The sequence below is a fragment of the Solanum tuberosum genome, unplaced genomic scaffold, assembly GCF_000226075.1.
Source record: "Solanum tuberosum cultivar DM 1-3 516 R44 unplaced genomic scaffold, SolTub_3.0 scf00168, whole genome shotgun sequence".
Lineage (NCBI taxonomy): Eukaryota > Viridiplantae > Streptophyta > Magnoliopsida > Solanales > Solanaceae > Solanum > Solanum tuberosum.
Genome location: NW_006239096.1, coordinates 377,989 through 402,055, shown reverse-complemented (window position 1 = coordinate 402,055; position 24,067 = coordinate 377,989). Strand labels below are relative to the sequence as shown.

The following is a 24,067-nucleotide window of genomic DNA, read 5'->3' as shown; positions in this document are numbered from 1 at the left end:
TATTTATCGAAAGTTAAATAAAAAATCATTTTCATTTATATCTTTCGACATACAGAGTCTTTCGAAAATAATCTTTTTCGCTTTACAAAATAAGAATAAAATATATGTACACTATACTCTTTTCAAACTTTATTGATGAGATTACATTAGATATGTTATTATTGTTTTGTATCTTTAAACAAATCTTTGTGAGAGAAAAAGAGGATTTGGGTGTGTTTGAGATTTTAAGTACCAATTTACTACTCCTTCCGTTTCAAAAAGATTGATCTGGTTTGACTTGGCACGGAGTTGAAGAAATTAAAGAAGACTTTTGAATCTTGTGGTCCTAAATTAAAGTTATGTCAAATGTACAAAATTGCCCTTAATCTTGTGGTCTTAATTATGCTACGTGGAAAGCTAAAAGTAAAATGTTAACCAAAAAAGGAAAGAGGTCATTCTTTTGAAACTGAACTAAAAAGGAAAGGAGATCATTCTTTGTGAAACGGAGGGAGTATTTAATTAGGTATACTAAGAATATAATTCTAATATTGATTTTTTTTTCCTCCCCGTCTATCTAGTATTTGTATTGAAGTCATGACTAATTCAAATTTGTGGCATATATAAGTCTCATTTAAGTTGATACCGCTTGTTGGGTTCGACAGAATCATGACATCATGTAGAAGCTTAAAATTGCAAATCATAACATCGATAAATCAGATGACAAATAAAAGCATACTAAAGACATATTATAAATATGGTTTGGTCAAGTGACCTACATATTGAAACTAATATTAAAAAAAACATAAACTCTATTTGGAGAATAATCCCCTCATAAACAAAACTCTTTAATGATTATATTGTGGATGTTATTGTGTTCTGATATGAGAAGAGGATCTTCAATTTATAGAGTTTCATAAATTTCCTCTAAGAAAGGAATAACTAAATATGGAAAATAATTATATTTTTCTTTCAGGAAAAGTTAAAGCATTTTTGTTAATACTTCAACTTTCCTTCTAGAGAAAAATAAAACTCAAATATGATAAGAAAAATCAGGACAAATCCTTAACAACACCCCCTCACAAAAACCTGATAAGAGTGGAGAGATCCTACCAATTTCCTGTTTTAACAAAAAAAAGTCATCCAATATCCCACCACACAATACTGTAATAACTATATATAAATAAAAGCGTAGACAATTAAATATGCTTTATCAAAAAATTAACTTAAAATCAAATATCACTTTTTATTAATAAATTTTATTCAATTTTGAACATTCTTAATGAGATCTCTAGCTTTACCACTATCACAACTCTTTTCGGTGAAAGGCATATAACTCTGTTTTACTTTATTAAACAGATCTAAACATATCATAATTTTTTTAACTATATTTTTTCCAACAGAAAAGAGAAAATAAAAGCTGCCTCAACATTGGCTTTGTATATTGATGTTGTTGGAGTACCCAAAGATTTTGGCATGACTTGTCACATGAATCTATTTTGTTTTTAGTAACATATATTCATTCATTATATTGATTTGTCTTATTATTAAAAAGAATCCAGGAAAATCCAACATATTATACCAAAGAGAGTTTATTCATTAAATAAAAGAAATATATTTTTAATTTATTTATTTATTATATGAAACATCTTAATTATATTATTTGTTATTCTTTAAAGTCATTCATATTTTTAACAGTGCCACATTTACTCTCACTTGTCCTTGAAATTTGAGTGGAATGTATTTTACATTGCAAAACACTTTATAAATAGGTTCAGATTTAATTGTACATCTACTAAATTTAATTATATTTTAAAATTAACTTCTAGTTAGGATTTACACTAGAGCTCTGCTAAGGTTATATAAAATATTTTTGTGTATATATATATAAAATAGAAGAGTGTAAAAAGGTTAACAAAAAATCTTAGGATATCTTCATCAAATTTTAGAATTATAAAATACACTTAATCTTATTTTATTAAAAAAATTGCCACATGAATTGTCATGTGGAAAACAATTCTTTTTTGGTAGGAAAAAAAAAGAAAGGGGACAAAATGAAGAACAAAATAAATTAGCCTGAAGAAAATAAAGAACAAAGCAGAGAAAGATGTTGATAAATATAGAACACAATCCTGGTTATGGTGGAATGGTAAGTACTCTTTCATTCTTAATCAAGAGGTCTCGGGTTCGAGTACTCTTGGGTATAGAGTCGCCTTTGTTAGGAAGTGCTTTACCCTCAATATGGGACTTCCCAACGTGAATCCGGATTTAATCGGACTCTAATGTGAATATCGGATGGGAAATAAAAAAAATATATATAGAAGAAAAAAATGAAGAGGAGGTTGAAAATAGTGTCTATATATGCAATATATGTGGAAAAATAGAGAAAAATGGTTGAGACATGATGCGGAAGAAGGGGAAGAGTTTAGAGTTTTAAAAATAAATGGAAAAATACAAAAAAATTCTAAAAATATGTCAATGAAAAAAAAGGTCACGTGGACGAAAATTCAATGTCAAATGCACCTAAGTGAGTGTGTATATAGTATACATATGTCTAGTTGATATTGAGGTGTGTTTCTCAAAGTGATAGTCTAGGTGTGTTTTTCACACTATTAATAATTCAGAAATGAAATTAAAAAAAATTAAAAATTTAAGGGGTCGCTTGGTAGAGTATATAAAAATAATGTTTAATAGAGTGTATTAATAATGTTTGTATTAATTATGTTTGCATTAGTTATGAATAGATTATTTTTTATGCATTGTTTGATTTGGTATGCATTATATAAAAATATTTATTTACAAAAGGGTAATTGCATCTCTAACCATGCTAATGCATGCATTAAATACATTTGTAATACAATCTTCAATACACAATAGAATATATGTAAAATACACAAAGCTAATGTACACATTATTTTTGCTAATACACTTTTACCAAACGACCTCTAAGTGTGTCTTTGACCCTTTTAACTCTACCTTTCATTCATTAGTTGAATGTAGATATCGGGTGCAAGTAAATTTTTATGCAATTAACCACTTGTTGAGGGGGGTAAAATAAGGAGTAGAGGAGTTTTTTTCTTGGTGGGAAAGTAGAGGACCAGTTCGTTATATTCGAAAATTCAAAAGATAAAAGGACCAAAATGGAAAGCATCTTTTTCAGCCCATTATATAAAGACACACACACTTCAAATTCAACTTTTCCTAATAAAACTATACCGTCACCTTCGCCTTTTTCCGGCAACCGTCTATACAACTTCCTCATTTTTACTCCGACTCAAAACCCTATATTTTCTTCACTGTTGAGCCAGTGAAACCCCATCAAAAAGTTCTATTTTTTCCCTTTTTTTTTTCAAGATTTTTCATGTTTTTGACCTTTTAAGCGAAGTAAAGAAAACCCAACTGATCAATCTTTTGTTATATTGAAAGTTTAGCAGGTATTGCCTTTCTGTACGTTGTTTTCTTATGGGTCGCTCTGTTTTGTGGATTCGGAGCTTTGTGATAGCAAAATTTTGGCTAAATTGTTAATAGGTTAATAGGTGTCTCTTAAATTTTTTGATTATGTTGACTTTCTTATTCCAAGATTTTGCACGTTTTTTACTTTTTAAGTAAAGAAAGGAAAACCCAACTGATCAATCTTATGTTATACTGAAAGTTATGCCAGAAAATAGTTAAAGGTATTTCACTTTCTCTACGTTGTTTCTTATGGGTCGCTCTGTTTTTGGATTTTGGAGATTTGTGATGATAGAATTTTGACCAAATTGTTAATAGGTCAATGGGTTTTTTCTTAAATTCTTTATTATATTGACTTTCTTATTCCAAGATTTATCATGTCATTGGCTTCTTCTTTTTTCTTTTTCTTGATGAGGTAATTTCTTACTGAGGTTACGAAGGTATTAGATATATATGTGTGAATTGTGGTGTTTCCAAGACATTTCGTTTGTCTACTATGTTTTTTTTTCTTGTTTCTTCTATTTTTTGATTCATAAGAACTGACTAAGTAAACCCAAGTGATTAGTGGCGGATCATGATTTTCACCAAGGGGTTCAAAATATGAAAAGAAGCCAAGGGGATTAAGCATCTACTATATATACACATACACAATAGTTTTAACCTTGAATATACAGTGTAATTTTTCATTGAAGATGAACCCCCTTACTCCGACCTGGCTCCACCCCTGCAAGTGATCAGTTTTCAGCTATAGTGAATGTGGTGCTTGAAATCCGATTTATCCATTGGTGTCTTACCCACTTGTGTGTGTGTGTGAGAGAGTGAGTGAGTTTCGTGGACATTCTCTTCCATTAATCTGTCTTATGGAAGTGTCTGATAGTATGTAGATGTTTGAACTGGTTATATTGGAGAGATTATCTACATAATGGTGTGTTTTGAGGGCTGCCTTCAATGGTTTCATTTCCATAAATGGTTAATCTGCTGAACTAACTGTGAGAAATTGCGGGATTGCTCAATTTTGACTAAATAATATCTGTGGTTTGACTATTGTTATCATGAATTTTCAGTGTTGAAGATTTTGATTCCCACGACAAAGAAATGGAAGCTAACGGGAAGGACGAATTGAAGAAACCGCTTTTGCAAGATGATGCTGTAGCTGTCACAGTGGTTCAACTAAGTGACAGTAGGAATAAAAAGATTAGAACTCTTCTCTTCAAAGTTAATGGCATCACTTGTGCATCTTGTTCCAATTCCATAGAATCTGCATTGGGAAAGCTGAAGGGGATTGAGAGTGCTACAGTGTCTCCACTTCAAGGCCAGGCCGTTGTTAAATATGTGCCAGAACTTATCAGTGTATGTCCAATTTAAGACAATGGGATACTCTCTTAATTTTAATCCAAGAATTTAATCATCAAATATTCAAGGACTTTAGAGTCCTAGACGACCAAATAGCTTTGTTGCCTTCTCATGTTGTCGACAGTCCATTGATTATAAAATTCACAAAATCTATTATTGTTAAGTGATAGTTTGATTCTTTTCTTTGTGCTTTTCTTTTTCCACTTCCAATATTATGATTTATGACTGCTTCCAAAAGTAGTGCTTTTTTGGAGGATCCAATACAGGTACGGCAACATTTTTGGAGAGTGAGCAACATAGCTATAGCATACAAATACATATTTATGCGTGTCTCACTGTAAGGAGGAATTTTACAAATTTCATAAAAGAGCAGAATAGGTTTAAAGGTGAAACAATTAAAGGCAATATTTTAGTATGAAGTACATTTCATAAAAGTTATCCCTGATCTCTTATCATCTTTTCGTATGTTGAGTGCTGCCTGCGCTCAACTGAGAACAGTTGCATCAATTCTGATATTTATGACTTCAGAGATTGATTTAATGGTGGTTGATTGCTCTTTGTTTTTCTTCTTTATTTATGTTTCCGTATTTCTAACTAAATATATGACTATACCAGGCAAAAAAGATAAAAGAGGCTGTCGAAGACACTGGCTTTCTAGTTGATGAATTCCCAGAGCAAGACATTGCTATCTGCCGGATCAGAATCAAAGGGATGGCATGCACAAGCTGTTCTGAGTCTGTTGAACGTGCCCTTTCGATGATAGATGGAGTAAAGAAAGCTGTGGTTGGTTTATCTCTTGAAGAAGCAAAAGTTCATTTTGATCCAAATGTTACAAGTACCAGCCGGATTATTGAAGCAGTTGAAGATGCTGGATTTGGAGCTGATATAATTAGTTCAGGCAGCGATTTAAATAAAGTACACTTCAAGCTAGAAGGCATCAATTCTCCAGATGATTTTACTGCTATTCAATGCTGTCTCGATGCTTTGGAAGGTGTAAACACTGTTGAAATTAACCAGCAAGAGCATAGAGTGACCATAAGTTATGAACCAGATATAATTGGTCCAAGAACCCTAATGCAGTGCATCCAAGAATCTGGGCATGAGTCAAGTACTTATCGTGCGAGTCTTTTTATCCCACCGAGACAGAGAGAAATAGAAAAAGAGCAGGAAATCCACACTTACAGGAACCTGTTTTTGTGGAGCTGCTTATTTTCAGTGCCAATATTTGTTTTTTCAATGGTACTTCCAATGCTTCCCCCTTATGGAAATTGGTTAGAGTATAAGGTTTTCAACATGCTAACTGTTGGAATATTGTTAAAATGGATCCTTTGTACACCTGTGCAGTTTGTTATTGGTCGAAGGTACTCTTTCCTTCATGGAATTTTAAGTGCAATGTGATTTTCTTTTTTATTCCGAACTGTCTTTCGTAGAGATATGAGAAAAATCTAATAATTTCTAATTCTAAACTTCTACTTTAGGTTCTATGCAGGATCATATCATGCACTGAGACGGGTATCTGCAAACATGGATGTTCTGATTGCATTGGGAACTAATGCTGCCTATTTCTATTCAGTTTATATAATGGTAAAAGCATTGACCTCAAACTCCTTTGAGGGGCAAGATTTCTTTGAGACTAGTCCCATGTTGATATCATTTATATTATTGGGGAAATACCTAGAGGTTCTTGCAAAAGGAAAGACATCAGATGCTTTGGCAAAGTTGACAGAGCTGGCTCCTGAGACTGCATACCTATTGACACTGGACGGTGCTGGGAATATTATTTCTGAGACAGAAATTAGCTCTCAATTAATACAAAAGAATGATGTACTTAAGATTGTTCCAGGGGCAAAGGTTCCTGTAGATGGCGTCGTTATTAATGGTCACAGTTATGTGAATGAGAGTATGATCACAGGAGAAGCTAGGCCTGTTTCTAAGATGCCAGGTGATAAGGTACTCAAGATTTGTTGGCCATGCGTTTCACACTTCTTGTTTTCAAATGCAGGCTATCATCAACAGATTGTATATCTTTTAACATGTTTTTTAATAATAAACATGTAACTATTAGGTCATTGGTGGAACTGTAAATGAGAATGGATGTGTACTCATCAAGGCCACTCATATTGGTTCGGAGACTGCCCTCTCACAAATTGTTCAGTTAGTTGAAGCTGCTCAGCTTGCCAGAGCACCTGTTCAGAAACTTGCTGATCAGATATCAAGATTTTTTGTACCCACGGTGAGTACTATCAATGTTAGTAGAAACCAGTACAAATCCTGTAAGCTTATTTTGTTTTTATGAATGAAATGAAATCCAAGCAGTTCATACAAAACTATTCAGATCTGCATGATGGCTAATTTTTTACCAGACAGAATCTTAATTGGCGTATGCTTGTTTAAGCAAAAGAGGTACTCCCTCGATGTGTGATCAAGATATATGTTGCAATTTATATCTTCAGTATATTCATTTTAGAAGTCTTTATTGACTAACAATGGACCATTATTTAAATACTGGTGGATGCAAACACTGAAATCTATAGCAAAGACCATGGCCAAATATAAACTGGTTTATTCTAAGACCTTAATCTGAGTGATTAGGATAAAGAATAATTTGGAGCCTGTCATAGTTTCTAATGTGTATGTACAGCACCGTTCGTACGGTAAGTATGTCAATATAGCTTTTAATATCTGAAATGGCTTGAGTTGATCTTGTTCTCAGATTTTGCCAGTTATCTGCTGGAGAGCTAAAACAACCCAAATTGATTATATTTCAGGTTGTTTTAACTGCAATTGTGACATGGCTGGGATGGTTTATCCTTGGAGAGCTAGGTGTATATCCTTCAAGTTGGATACCAAAAGGAATGAATGTGTTTGAGCTTGCATTACAGTTTGGTATATCGGTGTTGGTGGTCGCTTGCCCCTGTGCGCTAGGGTTAGCTACTCCTACAGCAATTATGGTTGCCACCGGAAAGGGCGCTTCTCAAGGTGTGCTTATTAAAGGTGGAAATGCTCTTGAAAAAGCACATAAGGTTTGTTCACCTCTCCAGCCTTATAAGTAGCATATAGGTGAGATTATTTCAATTTCACACAAGAAAGTTGTCCACTCATCTTTTTTTTTTCTCTTTTGAGCTGAGAGGGAATTGAGGGGTCAAGGACGTGGGAGTTGTCAGTTCATTGCCTTGAAAATTCAAACTCAGAGCCAGAAATGAGATCAATCCTTGGTTCTAGAAGTTCTTGTTTACAACTAAGGATAATAATAGATAGTTAACTGGGAGTTTGTGCTTGCAGACTAATTTTAATACCAAATATTTTAATTCATGAATAGAAAAGAAATTGCATTTTTCTGTTTTCCTTTGTGGGTGTTTATGTACACGCATCTTGTTCTTGCACAGGTGAAACTGGTTGTGTTTGATAAGACAGGAACACTGACAGTTGGGAAACCCTCTGTTGTCAGTGCTGTGCTATTTTCTAACATCTCCATGAAGGACTTCTGTGATGTAACTATCTCTGCCGAGGTAGGCTTCTTTCCCTTGTGTTTCATAATTCTTTTCTTTTATACATTCTTAGATGTGATGCCTACCCTATTATCCGGTGACTTTGCTATGTGTAGATGTCCCCAACCTTTGGTCTAGTGGTAAGAGAGCAGTGCATTGTGTAGGTTATAGGCGCACATCACAGATTCAAATCCCTTTGATGACTAAAGCTTGTATTTAAGTAGAGATGGTTAGATGTGTCAAGTTTGTTGAATGAATGCTCTCAAATTGAGATTTCTTCCATCAAGTAGAAAGAATTCTGATTTACATGCCTAAAAATCTGCTATTTACATCCCCAAATATTTGTTATTCCTAGTTGTAATACTCTAAACTTATGCTACATTAATCCCTAATATCTCCTATATAGCAATTGACATCATAATTACACAAATATCTAGAGTTATTACATAGAAATGTACAACTATTAGAATTTGTCCAACATGCTAACATCCCCCTCAAATTGATGCTGGTGGATCAAAAAAACATCAATTTGCCTACTAGAAACTGATGGCATTTCCGTGCCATAGATTTTGTGAACACATTAGCTATTTGAAGATCATTGTATACATTTTTTTTTGATAACCGAGATATCCGTCTATGACCCGCCCTTTGGACCAATTATAGCCCTCTAAACTCAGTGGATAATGGGCCCGCCCCTCTACCCTTCTCCACTTAAATACCAGGCTTCACTTTGCATGGTGTGGGACTTGAACTTGGAAGAGCAATGACTCTCTTATACAATTTCTCTGATAGAATGACAGTCCACTTTAATGTGTTTGGTCCTTTCATGATAAACCAGATTGGTAGGAGTTGGATTAGATTGAGGAAATCAAATTTCTGCAAGTAAACCACGAAGCCAAACAATCTTTAGAGCAAGCAGTAGACATTGTTCGATATTCAGAATCTGTTGAAGATTTTGAAACACGAACTTGCTTCTTGCTCTTTCGAGATATCTAAGAATCTCAAAGAAACATGCACCAATATGTGATAGAGCAATAAGTATCAGAACATCCATAGCAATCAAAATCACTATATGCATTAAGTTGAATCGGAAAACCACTAAGATAATCCATGAGTAGATGTTCCCAAGAGATATCGAATGATGCGACGGACAACCACCAAATGTAGATGGTGGGGAGCCATCATAAATTGACACATTTGTTGAACAACAAAAGATATTTTAGGTCCAGTAATAGTAAGATAACTTTAGCTCCCAACTAATTGTTGTACGAAGTTGGATCATGATGAAGGTTTCCTATTGCTCGACAATACTTTACATTCAATTCACCAATGGAAGATTCTTGAAGACCAGCCAAAACAATCAAATCCAAAGTATATTTGTGTTGGTAAATACACCTAAAGAATCATAATGAACTTCCATCCCCAAAAAAATATGTAAGACTACCAAGATCTTTTGAAAAGAATCCTTAAATTGCTATTGGAAGCTAGTGATTAGTGAACATCAATTCATGTGATAATAATATCATCTACATATACCAAAAGAAGAACACAACCTGTAGAGGTTTTTCGGAAAAGCAAAGATGAGTCATATTTGCTCGGTTCAAAAGAGAATTGAAGCAAAGTAGACTGAAACTTGTCAAACCTAGCTCTACGAGCTTGTTATAATCTATACCAAGACTGCTTCAACTTGCATACATTTGATGTAACTGATGAGAACAAACCAAGAGGGGGTTTCATACAAATATCTTCTTTGAGATTGTCATGAATAAAAGCATTTTTGACATCCATTTGATGAAAAAGCCAATTTTGTGACGCAACAATGACAATAATAGTTCACACCGTAGTAATTTTTGCTACCGTCCCAACGTCTTCTCATAGTCCACACCATACTCATGTTTGTTGCCAAGGACCATCAATAGAGCTTCTACCAATCAAGAGTTCCATTAGAATGAAGTTTAATTGAATAAATCCATTTACATAAATTGGACGGACATTTGAAGGACAAGGAACAATGTCCCATGTGCTTACTTTAAGGGGGAAAAGTTCTTCCTTCATTGCTTTCTGCCAACATTCAAGCTTGGAGGCTTGTAACCTGTTGGAATAGAGATGTTGGATAGAGTAGAAGAACAACCATACCAGTTGGGAGTACGATATACTCTAGTAGATTGTTGAGGAGGCTCAAGAGAACCAGACCATGAAGAAATCTCAAATTCTCACTATGGAACAGTCTCTGGTGATGGATTTGTATTGAGGTGAGATAAAGTTGGCCACCATCATTCATACAAGAATCCAGGTTTGAGCCACTTAAAAGAAGATGACAAATCCTAAACAGTAGGAAGAAGAGGAGAAACAAAAGCTGACTCAACATAAGTAGGAAAGAAATAATGATTCTCAAAGAAAACAACATTTCTAGAAATACAAAATTTGTTATAACTTGGATCATAGAAATTAAAACCTTTTTGCGAAGTACCATAACCCATAAAGCACATTTAGTACACTGAACAGAAAGTTTATTCCATTGAGAAGGAGGCAGATTCACCAAACAAACACAATCAAATGTATAAAAATCATGATAGTTAAGATTCTGGTGATACAACAACATACCCAGTGTATTCACATGAGACGCCGGAGGATAGAGTGTTTTAAAATCTTAACCTCTACCTCGTGAGGCAAAGACGTTGTTTTTCGTAGACCCACGACTTAGAGAAGCACAGATCAAAGCAGATACTAGAAAAAAGCAGTACAAAGCTTTTAGAAAAAAAACAATAGCTACAACAAAATAGTGTGATAATCGAAGTACAAGAGATGGTGATAGCCTGCATCCTTGCTATTAGGACATAATCTATGTCTTCTTCTTGATTATACTCCAGTACTGCTAACCTTGCTTTATTACTTGTAATGGTACCTTGATAGTCAAGTTTGTTTTTGAAAATCCATCTTTAGTTGAAAAATTCTGATCATGAACTTTTGACTCCTTTTGTGAAACTTTAGCTTGTTCTTGATCTAAAATAATAACACAAGTACAAAATAAATCACATTGGCCTAAACATTTCTGGATTATAACTTAATCCCAAACCTCAGGCCAATCTCATGATTTTTCCACCATTAATTCACCTAAAATTAACAATTCTATGGTTACATTAGTGAATTACAGTAAATAAATCAAGAACATATGTGTTTATAAACAACCTAAGGTCTTACACCTCAAAATACTCATAAATCCAGATTTTCCCCACCTTTGGATGAACCCAAACCCTTCCCTAGGGCTATAAATAGCGCCTCTAAGACCTAGAAATCAAAGTATTGCATCGAAAAACATATTACTTACCTTTACGAAGGTTCCTGATGAGAAATAGTTGAAAATCAGCCTAACTCGCCCATTCTCTTCCCCAAAATGTTATTGGACAATTTTAGGCGGTTTTGGTTTTTTTTTTTTTGCATTTACAACGACTAACCCGCTATCACGGCGATGGCGCTGTAGCGGGAATTAAATCCACTGCTATAGCGGTGTGTCACCTGCAATAGCAACTTGGCGATTTTGTGTCGATTATCGTGCTCTCAACCTTATAACAGTCAAATACCGTTTTCCTATCCCTACCATTGATGAGCTCTTTGATGAACTCCACGGGCCTGCTTCTTTTCTAAGTTAGATTTGCTCGCTGGTTACTACCAAATTCGAGTTCATCCACCGGATATCGAGAAAACAACATTCCAAACTCATGAAGGGCACTATGAGTTTGCCGTGATGCCTTTTGGTCTTTCCAATGCACCTTCAACCTTTCAGGCGACCATGAATTCAGTTTTTAAATCATTTCTTCGCCAATTTGTTTTGGTCTTCTTTGATGATATCTTGGTCTATAGCCAATCGTGGTCCGACCACCTGGACCATTTACAAAAAGTTTTTGAGGCCTTACGTGAACACTCATTGGTGGTTAAACGTTCCAAGTGCCAATTTGGTCGGACTTCTATTGAGTATCTTGGCCATATTATTTCTTCCATCGGACTTCAAGTGGATCCTGATAAGATACATGCTATTGTGTCTTGGCCCACACCTCTGACAGTGAAGGATGTGTGGGCTTTTCTGGGACTTACTGGCTATTATCGTCGTTTTGTCAAATCATATGCCCATATTGCTTCGCCGCTCACTGATTTTTTAAAAAAGGAAGCCTTTCGTTGGACTGATCTTGAGGTTGCTGCCTTTTGCCTTTGTTAAACTCAAAGAGGCTCTTAGTACTGTCCCTGTTCTTCGCCTCCCTGACCTTCACAAGATATTCACGGTTGAAATAGATGCATCTGGAGATGGCATTGGAGCAATTCTTTCTCAGGAAGGGCATCCCGTTGCCTTCTTCAGCCAGAAGCTTTCTTCTCGAATGCATGTCGCTTCTACTTATCACTGGGAGATGTTTTCCATTACAGAGGCTATTCAGAAGTGGCGTCAATATTTATTGGGCAGAAGATTTCTTATTCTCACAGATCAACAACCTCTCAAGTCTTTGACTACTCAGGTAATCCAAATGCCTCAAAAGTGGTTAACCAAGTTGATTGGTTATGACTTTGAGATCTCGTATAAACCGGGAAAATTGAACTCTGTTGCTGATGCCCTTTCTCGTGTGCCTGCTCTTTATTCTCTTACAATGGCAGTGACTGAATTTGACTTGGTGTCAAAACTACGGGAACTTAACAAACATGATGCCTCCTTAGTTGCTCTTCGCCAACAATTTCAGGATGATCCTGCCTCCTTGTTGGATTAGTCTTTCCAAGGTGGCTTGCTGCTTTTTCGCAATCGTCTTGTCATTCCCACTGATCCGACCCTTCGTAAGTTGTTGTTACAAGAATTCCATGCTTCCACTACAGGGGGACATGCTTGTATAGCCAGTTTTCATCGGCTTTCCTCAAATTTTTATTGGCAAGGCATGCGTTTTGATGTCAAGTACTTTGTTTCTCACTGCCAAGTTTGCCAACACACACAAATGTGTAAAGAAGAGAAGCCTCTCAAATAATCATAATCATAATCATGTCTTATAAAAAACAACAAAAGCCACCCCTATATATAGAGAAAACTATCCTAAATAGAATGTAATTCAAATCCTACTTTTATGGAAATAATAACTAGGAAACTTTGGCTTTAAACATTCAGCGTTTTGGGCTGGTTCAACTTTTGTGCTTCATGTGGCCCCAATCTTCTTCCTTTGGGCTTGCATTTGAACACTTCTTCCGTAATAAACATTTTCTTGATTTTCCATTGAAGCCCACAAATGTTAATGGAGGTATGCCAATGTGGATGCTATCAATAAGTGAAAGAATCCAAGAACCTAATCCATGTTTAACTTGGTTTTCATTAGCGCGTCAGCCTCCTTTGTGTTTCTCCTATTTCCAAAGTTCTTTCTATGAGAAATATAGAAAAAGAATATTATTGAATCGTTGTTGTGTCTACATTATTACATTGAGTCCCTATTTATAGACAGTAGAATACAATCCTTTACCAAGTAGGATACTATTTACTATTCCTATTTCTATTTGTATTCCTATTTCTATTCTAAATAGGATTGTATAAACCTATTCTTATTCTAATAGGATTGTATAAACCCATTCATGTTCTAACACTCCCCCTCAAGCTAGTGCATACAATTCATGTACCTAGCTTGTTACAAATGTAATTAATACAAGGACAAATGAGGGGCTTGGTGAGATATCTGCAAGTTGATCAGTCGACTTCACAAAATTGGCAGTCAATCTCAATGTGGTTGTTCTTCTCATGAAATACTGAATTTGATGTATAATGTTGATAAAACATAGAGTGATAGTGTTGAACTTCCCAAACCAAACTTGCAAAGACTGTTTCAGACCATAGAGTGACTCACATAATCGACATACAAGGCTACTAAACTCCCCTAGAGCAACAAAGTGCTCAAAAACTAGTATAAAGTATATGGATCATGTTGGAATCAATAGATGAGTCGATATTAAACAAGTCACCAAAAAATTGGCCGAACATGCTCATACACCGGAGTATTAGATTTGATGGTTGAAAGTGGTCACAATCTAAGAAATAAAATTATATGGGTAGGGTTGGAATGATGGCACGACCCAACTAGAAAATATAAATTATATAAGAAAGGTCGGATTGATGGCACGACCCTATTGAAAAAGAGAAATAATATGGGTAGGGTCGGAATGATGGCACGATCCTATTGAAAAAAGAAATTATATGGGGTTGACAAAAAACAGCCCTAGAAAGTCACCGGAAATTGACGCACGGTGACCTGTCTGTCTGAGTTTTCTTCCCTTGAATATGTTCATATATCATTGATCCTACTTTTGTTAACATATTCATTGGTCAAACGGGAAGCATATATGAGTAATAGCCATCCGCCGGCAACGGAAGCTCTTTGATTTGCTACCAAGATCGTAGAGGCTCTGATACCATGTGAGAAATATAGAAAAATAATATTATTGAATCGTTGCTGTGTCTACATTATTACATTGAGACTCTATTTATAGACACTAGAATACAATCCTTTACCAAGTAGGATACTATTTATTTTTATTTTTTTTTATTTTTTTTTGATAACCGAGAAATCCGTCTGTGACCCGCCCTTTTGGACCAATCACAGCCTTCTAAATTCGGTGGATAATGGGCCCGCCCCTCTACCCTTCTCCACTTAAATACCGGGCTTCGCTTTGCATGGTGTGGGGCTTTAACCTGCGACCTAAGCCACAAATCCTCCACCTTTTGCCACTTGAGCTAGGCCTTGGGGGCAAGTAGGATACTATTTACTATTCCTATTTCTATTCTAAATAGGATTGTATAAACCTATTCTTATTCTAATAGGATTGTATAAACCCATTCATGTTCTAACACTTTCCATGTGTGCAATTATTGTAGTATTTTCATTTTGATTTCTTGTTCCTTGATCGATGTTATTAGCTTTAATCCCAATTCCTCAAGGAAATTCTTCATGCACTTGGAATTTTCTTTGTGCCTGATCTGTGTTTTCAGTAGTATCCCGTGAAGGACCTAGTTCCTTCGCTTCTTGTAGTGTACTTCTGTAGTCAGATCTTGCAATAGACATGTTAAGGAATTGGTTCTTCGGTAGTTCTTTGCCATAAACACAATAGACATGTTAAGGAATTGGTTCTTCAGCAGTTCTTTGTCATAAACAATATCCGTCATTATTTGAGACATGATTAACATCCAGTTCTTGCTTCATGTTTGTTATGTTTGTTAATCATCAAAACTCCATATGTGGCATAGCTAAGGACTCCTAGCTCATAGCTCAACATGACTGACCTTCAATTATCACCATAAAGTTTCTGAATTACTCTACCTCCTATCCTATAGCCCTCCAAAATTTTAAGGGTTGGGCTCAAGATAATTTGAATTGGGTTTAATCTCAACCTATTCAAGCCTTAACCCATTTTAAGAGAATCTTCAATTGAGCCCAATTTAGTCTCCAATTTCAACTCATTTTAAAAATCTTTATTTGCATTGATGTATTATATGTTCCTATATTGAAGGTTTGAATTACTATCTGTTGTATATCTTTTAGGATTTAGCTATCTATTTTAACTTCTTTTTTTAAATTTTCTTGAATTGAAATTTAAATTGTAGTTATAAAACTTAAATAACAATATATTAAAATTATTGAGATTAAGCGAGTCAAATTAGGTGGGTCAAGACCCAACCTGTCTTTAAGCCCATTTGAGCCCAAAGTAAACTTGGGCGGGTTAGGACCCAACCCAATTTCTATTTCAACCCATTTTAATATCTCCAATTTCAACCCAACCTGCCAATTTGACACTCCTAGCCCTCTCCATTAATTGAAGCTTCAGTACTATCGTAATAGTAAATTATTTGAACTGAATATTGTGGCCCTTTGGCACATGAGATGATAACTTTGGGGCACACCTCATTTCTTCTAAACTTGTATTTGTAAAATGATAATGCATCGCTTCCCACTTTTAGTTCCCTTTTTTTTTATGAAGTGTAACCTTGATATTGCAAGCTAATTTGACTTGGAACATATTATATTGTTCTACAAGAGAGTGTTAATTGTTGTGAATGTAGTTACATCAGTTACCGCAGCTATGTAGTTACATCAGTTACCACAGCTATGTGGTTACATCAGTTACCACAGCTAACATTAATTCCATTGAAGTGAAAAATTTTGGACTTCTCAATAATGAAAGTGGATGACCTGCAATCATGTTCAGTTAGTAATCACTAAGCCCATACATGCGCCTTTTAATGCATACGGTTCAAAAAAATTGTGAATCAATGTATAGATTCTAGTGCTCGTTCTTTTTTTCTAGAAAGGTTCTTTCTTACTTCTAACGAAAGGGTTTTTCTTCGATTTTTCAATAAAGACGAGTTTTAACTCCTTTTATATATTTTTGATTTTCCATTATAAAATTAGGCTATTCAAATATGAACTCAAATAAAATGAGGTATTTTCATTGTGTTATCATCAGTGGAGAAGTTATTTTTAAAAAATGTTAGTGAAGTATCAATTATCTTGGGCATATCTGTGTTGGATTCATTTGTCCAGAATTTGATTTTCAGGCAAATAGTGAGCATCCTATTGCAAAAGCAGTTCTGGAGCATGCCAAAAAGTTACGCCTGAAGCATGGTGCTGCAAATGAATATCACCCTGAGATAGAGAACTTTGAAGTGCACACTGGAGCTGGTGTAAGCGGAAAAGTTGGAGAACGGAAAATCCTAGTCGGAAACAGGAGGCTTATGCATGCTTTCAATGTCCTAGTAAGCAGTGAAGTTGATAACTACATTTCAGAGCATGAACATCTTGCTCGGACTTGTGTCTTGGTTGCTGTGGATGAGAGAATAGCTGGGGCTTTTGCTGTGACTGATCCTGTAAAGCCAGACGCTGCACGTGTTGTTTCTTTTCTCCACTCAATGGACATCACAAGTATCATGGTGACTGGTGATAACTGGGCGACAGCAAGAGCAATAGCAAGTGAAGTGGGAATTCAAACAGTGTTTGCTGAAACAGATCCGCTGGGAAAAGCTGATAAGATTAAAGAATTGCAGGCAAGCTTTTCTCTCCTCTTCCTTAACAATATGCATATTTTTGTCAAGATTCATGATTAGCAATTGATGCTTTATGGTTTCATTTTGAGGATGATTTGCAGTTGCTAGGAAGAAACTCCAGACTATAATCATGTGTGTGAACAAATAGTTTTGTCCATTTTGAGGGAAAATGCTTTAAAGATCCACTATGCTCAACTTAGCTTCTAATTTCTACCACTTTGATGCAGTTGAAAGGCACTCCTGTTGCAATGGTAGGAGACGGGATAAACGATTCCCCAGCACTCGTTGCAGCTGATGTTGGAATGGCAATTGGCGCAGGCACTGATGTAGCTATAGAAGCCGCTGATATTGTTCTCATCAAGAGCAACCTTGAAGATGTTGTCACGGCAATAGATCTCTCTAGAAAAACAATGTCACGTATCAGGCTCAATTATGTTTGGGCACTCGGATACAATGTGCTTGGCATGCCAGTTGCTGCTGGCGTCTTGTTCCCCTTCACTGGAATCCGTTTGCCCCCATGGCTTGCTGGTGCTTGCATGGCTGCTTCTTCCATTAGCGTGGTCTGTTCATCATTGCTGCTGCAGTCTTATAAGAAACCTCTTAACACTCGAGTCAATTAAGTTTTTTGAAATAATCACCATTGTTGTATTTAGTCTTTCTCAATATGATACCCTTGTCAGCTACTTTATAGTGAACATCTTACAAGTAAAACATTTGGTTAGGTGTTTTATCATTATGGTTCTGTTGATACTTGCTAAGTATTACATACTACTGGTATGTATTGTGGTCCATCTGTCTCAATTTATATGACAACATTTTCTTTTTAGTCTGTCCTAAAATGGAATGTCATTTTCCGAAATTCGAAATAAAACTTTAAAATTATTCTTTTACCTTTTTAATGAAATGATTATAGTTACACAAATATCTATGATTTGTTTTAAATCACAAATTTTAAGTCCCGTAAATTTTGAAATAAATTTGGTGTAAAACTTTTCCTCTCCCAAACAGACATCAGAACAACAATAATTATGTTTTTCTAAATATAAAAAAAATAATGTTGACTGTATGAGTTCTTGTCAATCATATTTTTCCAATCAGATGTTTGTTTACGGAAGAATAACTTTCGTTTTGTGTACTTAGCTTTTTCACGACTTTATAAAGAAGAACAAAATTTCCAACAATTCTCTTGCCATCTATTATATATATTATTAATAAAGACGAAAGAGTTAGTATGTTTTTATATCATGTGCTATCATTATCGTCTTCCATTTTTCAATTTGGGAGATAAAAATGTTGTAAAATAGCATGATAATGGCATTTATATAAATAGAAATAGTATTCACCAATTGTCATTTACTAATAATAGCAATAAAAGAGAATACTAAAGTACGATTAATTAATTAGAATAAAAAAAGGGAAAATGCATAAGTACCCCCAACCTATGCCCGAAATCTCAAAGACACACTTATACTATACTAAGGTCCTATTACCTCCCCGAACTTATTTTATAAATAATTTTCTACCCTTTAGTATTTACGATTTATAGCTACTATTTGGCATGTTAAACAAAAACTCACCTCTCTCCTCAAGCTCTCTCACCTCTCTCTCTCCCTTTCTCCTTTGTCGCCCCTCTCTCTCTCTCTTTCCTTCTTTGTATTATGTATTTTCAATTTCTCTCTTTGTATTTCTACTTTTTTAAAAATATTAGGCGACTCTATTTGGGGGGAAAATTTGGCAAATAGTGTTTGTCCATACAATTTGCTATTATTTGACAAATATTTTTGGCAAATATCCCACATTCCCAAATACTAGTAAAAACTAGTATTTGGGCCAAATCTCATTATTTGGGATCTTTTAAAAATTGAAATTTTATACCAATTTTTTATCTTTTACAAAAACACCATCTATAATTGTTGTTTCCGTTGTATTACATAATTTTTTACATAAACACCAAAGTAGTGATGAAATATTCAATGAATATGAAAGTGATGATATGGTTGTTGAGGAAAATGATGAACAATCAGCTCAAGATAACAAAGTCATGTGCTTTGTGTACTTTACGATGTATGGAATGATGCTTGTTGCACTCACTCCAAACTACCACATTGCTCAAGTGTCATGGACACTACTTGTTATTTGTTGCGACGAAGATCCAATTGATTTGTAATACAAACTTATGGTTAGTTTTGATAGTTTTTAAAACTTACGGGTATAATCATATTTTTCTAAAAAGTGAAATATGTTTCCCAAATACTATGGTCAAACATATGGTGAAATTTCACCCAAATAATATTTGGAAATCTATGATCAAACGCTAACTAAATATATTCATATGTGTATTTAAGTTATATCCTCTCTCTTCATCTCTCACCCCCACCCCTTTGTATTTCCATATTTCTTGTTCTTGAGATACTAGACAACTATATTTATTGTATTCATATATAACAATAAAAAAAAAAATGGAAATGTGAAAGGACAAAACTTGAATAAGGTGACATTAACTCCATTGAAAAAAATATGAAAGATGCATTTAGCCAAGGCCAACGTCCTAAAGTCCATCTTAAAAGGCAATGTCCAAATTCAATTTGATATTTTTGATTACTTGTCAAACTTATAACCTTCCATTGAAAAAGGCAAAATATACCAAATTTCGTTTCCGTTGTTTTCACGCGGAAGACAATTTCCACAGCACGCCAACACTCCTTTTCCCACATACCAAACGCCTCATCATTGACTTTCAATTTTATAACACATGGAGAAAATAATATTTTTTTTGTTTATTTGGGTTTAACTTGAAAAAATAAAGATTTTTTATTTTTTGAAATGAAAACTCCCTCCGTTTCTTTTTAGTTCGGGGAGGTAATAGGAAAATATGTTCCTATTTACCTGTTCATTTTTACTTGACACACATATTAAGAAAATAATAATTGACATAGTGTGTTTACCATTTTACCCATATTAATTGATAGAATTTTCAAAATCAATTTACTCATTAAAGAGGTTCGACCTTTTTCGAAAACATCAACTTTCTAAATAAATTAAGGGTATAATATGTAAAAAAATATATTGTATTTTCTTGACTTGTCAAAAATGACAAGTAAGGTCAAATTGGACAAGTAAAAAGGGAGTACTAAAAATATTTGTTCCAAAATACTTCCTCCATTTTAAAATAATTGAATTGTTGGGGGTGTTTCACACCCTTTAAGAAAAGAAAATTACGACTTAAATTATACATTACTTCTCATCTTTACTTATTAATTATTGTCAAATTAATCTTTAAATGACTAAACATTAATTATAAGGGAAAATACATTAAAAAAAACCTTGAACTTGGCACAAAAACTTACTTTAGTACTTAAACTACACGGGTATTTATATACCCCCTTAACATATTTGATGTGAATTATTTTCACCCTCCGAACACCAGCCCAGTTGAAGGCTGGGCATTGTTACACACGCGCATTTTCATTGGTCCACGTCGCTAAGGGTTTAAAAAATATCTTACCTGTTTTATATAATCCACCCGTTCCCAAAATATAACCCGACCCATTTCTAAACAAATGTCCCTAAATCTCTAGGCCCGATTCTCATTCTCTCAAATCTACAAGACCTAATCTCAAGATTTTTCTTTCGTTAGCGTGAAGTAATTGATCGCATTGTGTGCTACAATTTTGTTCAAAAAGTAAAGACAATCTTGAAAAACTGATAAACAATCTGGAAAAACTGAAAATTGAGGAACAAAATCAAAATAATAGATGAAGAAGAATAAGTTTTGAATCTTACATTTTGAAGAACAATAATTCCTTCAAAGATTCAACTTTTAGGTTTGAAGAGCTAAGATTTGAGAAAAATCAAGAAAAATATAATAAATTAGGTCACCATTTTTGGATGATTGGGTTGGTGAGGGAGAAGAGGTAATTAGGGTTCTTAAAAAGTGAAGATTGTTCTTCAAATGGGTAATGGGTCGGATATTACCGTTAGAGGGGCAAATTTAATTTTTAAAAAATGTTAAAAGATGATTAACGTGTCGTTCTAATCTGTAACAACACACGCACAAGGCTGGTGTTCGGAGAGTTGAAAATACTTCACATAAAATATGTTAAGGGCGTATATAAACATCCGTGTAGTTTAAGTACTAAAGTAAGTTCTTGCGCCAAGTTCAGAGGGATTTTTATGTATTTTCCCTAATTATAATAACCAATCTCAATACTAACTGAATTTTTAATTCATTTCTAGTACAAAATTTAATACATTACTCTTAAAATTACTAAAAAAAAAGTTTTGTTGAAACCAAATTTTGGAGGTTAAACCTTAACAAAATTTATGAATCTCAGCCACATTAATGTAAGAAATATCCAAGAAAATAATTCAAAGCAATTAAAGTTTTTTGACTCACATAGAAAATACAAATGAAGGATAAAAATAGAAGAATATTCTAAAAGTAGTCTTGAAGATTGAACAATTAAGTTAATTTGAAATATGAAAAGTGTCTCAATAATTCAACTATTTTGGAATGAAGGGAATACTTTCTTCGTCCACTTTTAGTTTTAATGATTTCCTTTTTTAGAATCAAACTATAAGAACTTTGACTATCATTTTATAATGTAATTTTTCATCATATTGATATGCCAAAAATTGTAATTTATAGTATTTTTCATATAGCTTTTTAATATCTAATTTTTTATTTAAAATATCAAATTAATGTAATCTAATTTAATTTTGAAAATTAATCAAATTGACTTTCGAAAAACGCAACATGACAAGTAAAAATGGAAAGAGGGAGTAGTTATCAATTTAAACAATCAAGAGAGAATTAATTATCTTTCTTCAATTTTGCCCTTAACATTAATTATTCTAGAATTAAGAGGCACATAAATAAAGATTAAAAAAATATTAATAAATATAATGGTCAAACAACACTCTTTATTACTCTGTCTGTCCCTAATTACTTGTCCATTTTGACAAATCAAGAAAGAACAATTTTTTTTACCTATTATACCCTCAATTAAATGATTAATTACTTTGAAAAATGTAGGACTTTTCATCCACTTCATAGTTAATAGGGGTAAAATGGTAAACTCACTATATCATTAATTATTTTCTTAATAGGTGTGTCAATTTAAAAGTGGACAAGTAATTAGAGACAGATAAAATACTAATTTTTGTGTAAGAATTGATAAGAAATAAATACTGGTGAACACTTCTAGAAACAAATAGTACTAGAATATTAAGATGGAGTAACTACATTGAGTGGCTGCCACAAATTCTAATGCCCACTTTGTGGCTTTTGACCCAAAATATAATTTAAGCCTAAATTATTGAATAATTTATAGTCAAATTATAAAATCTCGTTCTTCCGTCTCTCTTTCAATAGCCTTAGAGGGGGTTTTAATTGACTTAACTAGCTTTTAAATTTGTTTTAATCTTTTGAAATATTTGATAAATTAAAAAAATGCTTAAAATAAATTAAATTTATTTTTTAAAGTCAAAAGTTACAAGTTGGTTCCCCTTACTATTTCTTTTTGATTTAAAAGACATTTATATTTAATCAACAATTATATTTCTTTATCCCTAATTTATTTTATAATCTCCATATTATTTTCCTCCTACCTTCTATATTATGTTCCCATTCTTTTACTTTTTTCATATAAATTATTTGGAAATATAGTCATTATTATTTATAAATATAAATAAAAAAAAGTATCTCAAATTTTTTATGTGCTTTATTAAAAATCATATATTTAAAAAATTAAAAGTAACTTACACATATAAATTAACTTATATAATCAATTTATATTGAAGTTTAATTAAAATATAATTAATTTTAATTCGATTTATTTTAGAAATGAAAACTTATAATAATTAGCATTTTATAATGTTAAACAACTTTAAGGGTATCTAAGATATTTTGACTAAAAATGTTTAACAATATTTGTGTACCAAATACATTAACAACTTTTTTTCAGCTTAAACACTTTTATCCAAACATGCAATTTTTTATTTTAAAAATAGTTTCAGCACTTTAATAAGTGCTTTCAAAATATTTCTTAGAATAACTTACAAAAATAACTATAGTTTTATGGTTATTAAACTGGAATAGATATAAGCATGATATTTATCAAAAATGTCACGACCCAAAATCACAAGTTGTGACGGCACCTATGTTCCCAACCGATAGGTAAGCCAACCAAACACTTTTACCAATTCAATTAAATATAAATAAGGAAAAAGTAAGCGACAAGTAGAACATCCCAAACTCTAAGTCTTTAATTAAGTATAAAATGCGAAAAAGTTGAAATACAACTAGGGGTGCGCATCGGTCGGTTCGGTTCGGTTTTAGGTGTTATTGGTTCGGTTTATCGGTTTTCGGTTTGTAAATACTTCAAACTGATAACCAAACCAATAACATATTTCTTATCGGTTTTTGGTTAATCAGTTTACGGTACTTAACGGTTCGGTTTTCGGTTTAACTAATAAGAAAATACTCATATATATTATATACACGATAAGAAAATTTTCAAATAAACCAATGATTTTTCCAGCATTTGGCATGAAAGTAATAATCATAAAAGTAACAATCATTTTTCTTACAAGTTTAGACACTAGACACATTCAAAGGAAAAAGTGTGAAAGTAACAATCGTTTAACCATTAACAATAAGACTAGTAAATTTAGTATACTCTTATTGGGTTATCGGTTTAACCATTAACAAAAAATATAAAACCGGAAACCAAACCAATAACCCAATAAA

The 24,067-nt window shown here is 33.5% G+C and overlaps 1 protein-coding gene across 1 annotated transcript; it reads left to right on the top strand.

The window, feature by feature from the left end:
• Positions 1-3,169: 3,169 nt before the first annotated feature.
• LOC102583551 (probable copper-transporting ATPase HMA5) lies at positions 3,170-18,087 on the top strand. The gene is made up of 9 exons (XM_006354190.2): positions 3,170-3,410; positions 4,491-4,776; positions 5,395-6,140; positions 6,258-6,729; positions 6,845-7,012; positions 7,548-7,802; positions 8,166-8,288; positions 16,831-17,316; positions 17,544-18,087. The coding sequence occupies exons 2-9, from the start codon at positions 4,522-4,524 to the stop codon at positions 17,934-17,936; spliced, it is 2,898 nt and encodes a 965-aa protein (XP_006354252.1). The 5' UTR covers positions 3,170-3,410; positions 4,491-4,521; the 3' UTR covers positions 17,937-18,087.
• The last annotated feature ends 5,980 nt before the right edge of the window (positions 18,088-24,067 follow it).

What these genes read in the sequence shown, in the direction of transcription:
- LOC102583551 (XM_006354190.2), top strand. Translation starts at nt 4,522, where the DNA reads ATGGAAGCTAACGGGAAGGACGAATTGAAGAAACCGCTTTTGCAAGAT. An exon ending in CTAAGATGCCAGGTGATAAG is followed by an intron (nt 6,730 to 6,844) that starts GTACTCAAGATT and finishes TGTAACTATTAG; the next exon opens with GTCATTGGTGGAACTGTAAA. An exon ending in ATAAGATTAAAGAATTGCAG is followed by an intron (nt 17,317 to 17,543) that starts GCAAGCTTTTCT and finishes ACTTTGATGCAG; the next exon opens with TTGAAAGGCACTCCTGTTGC.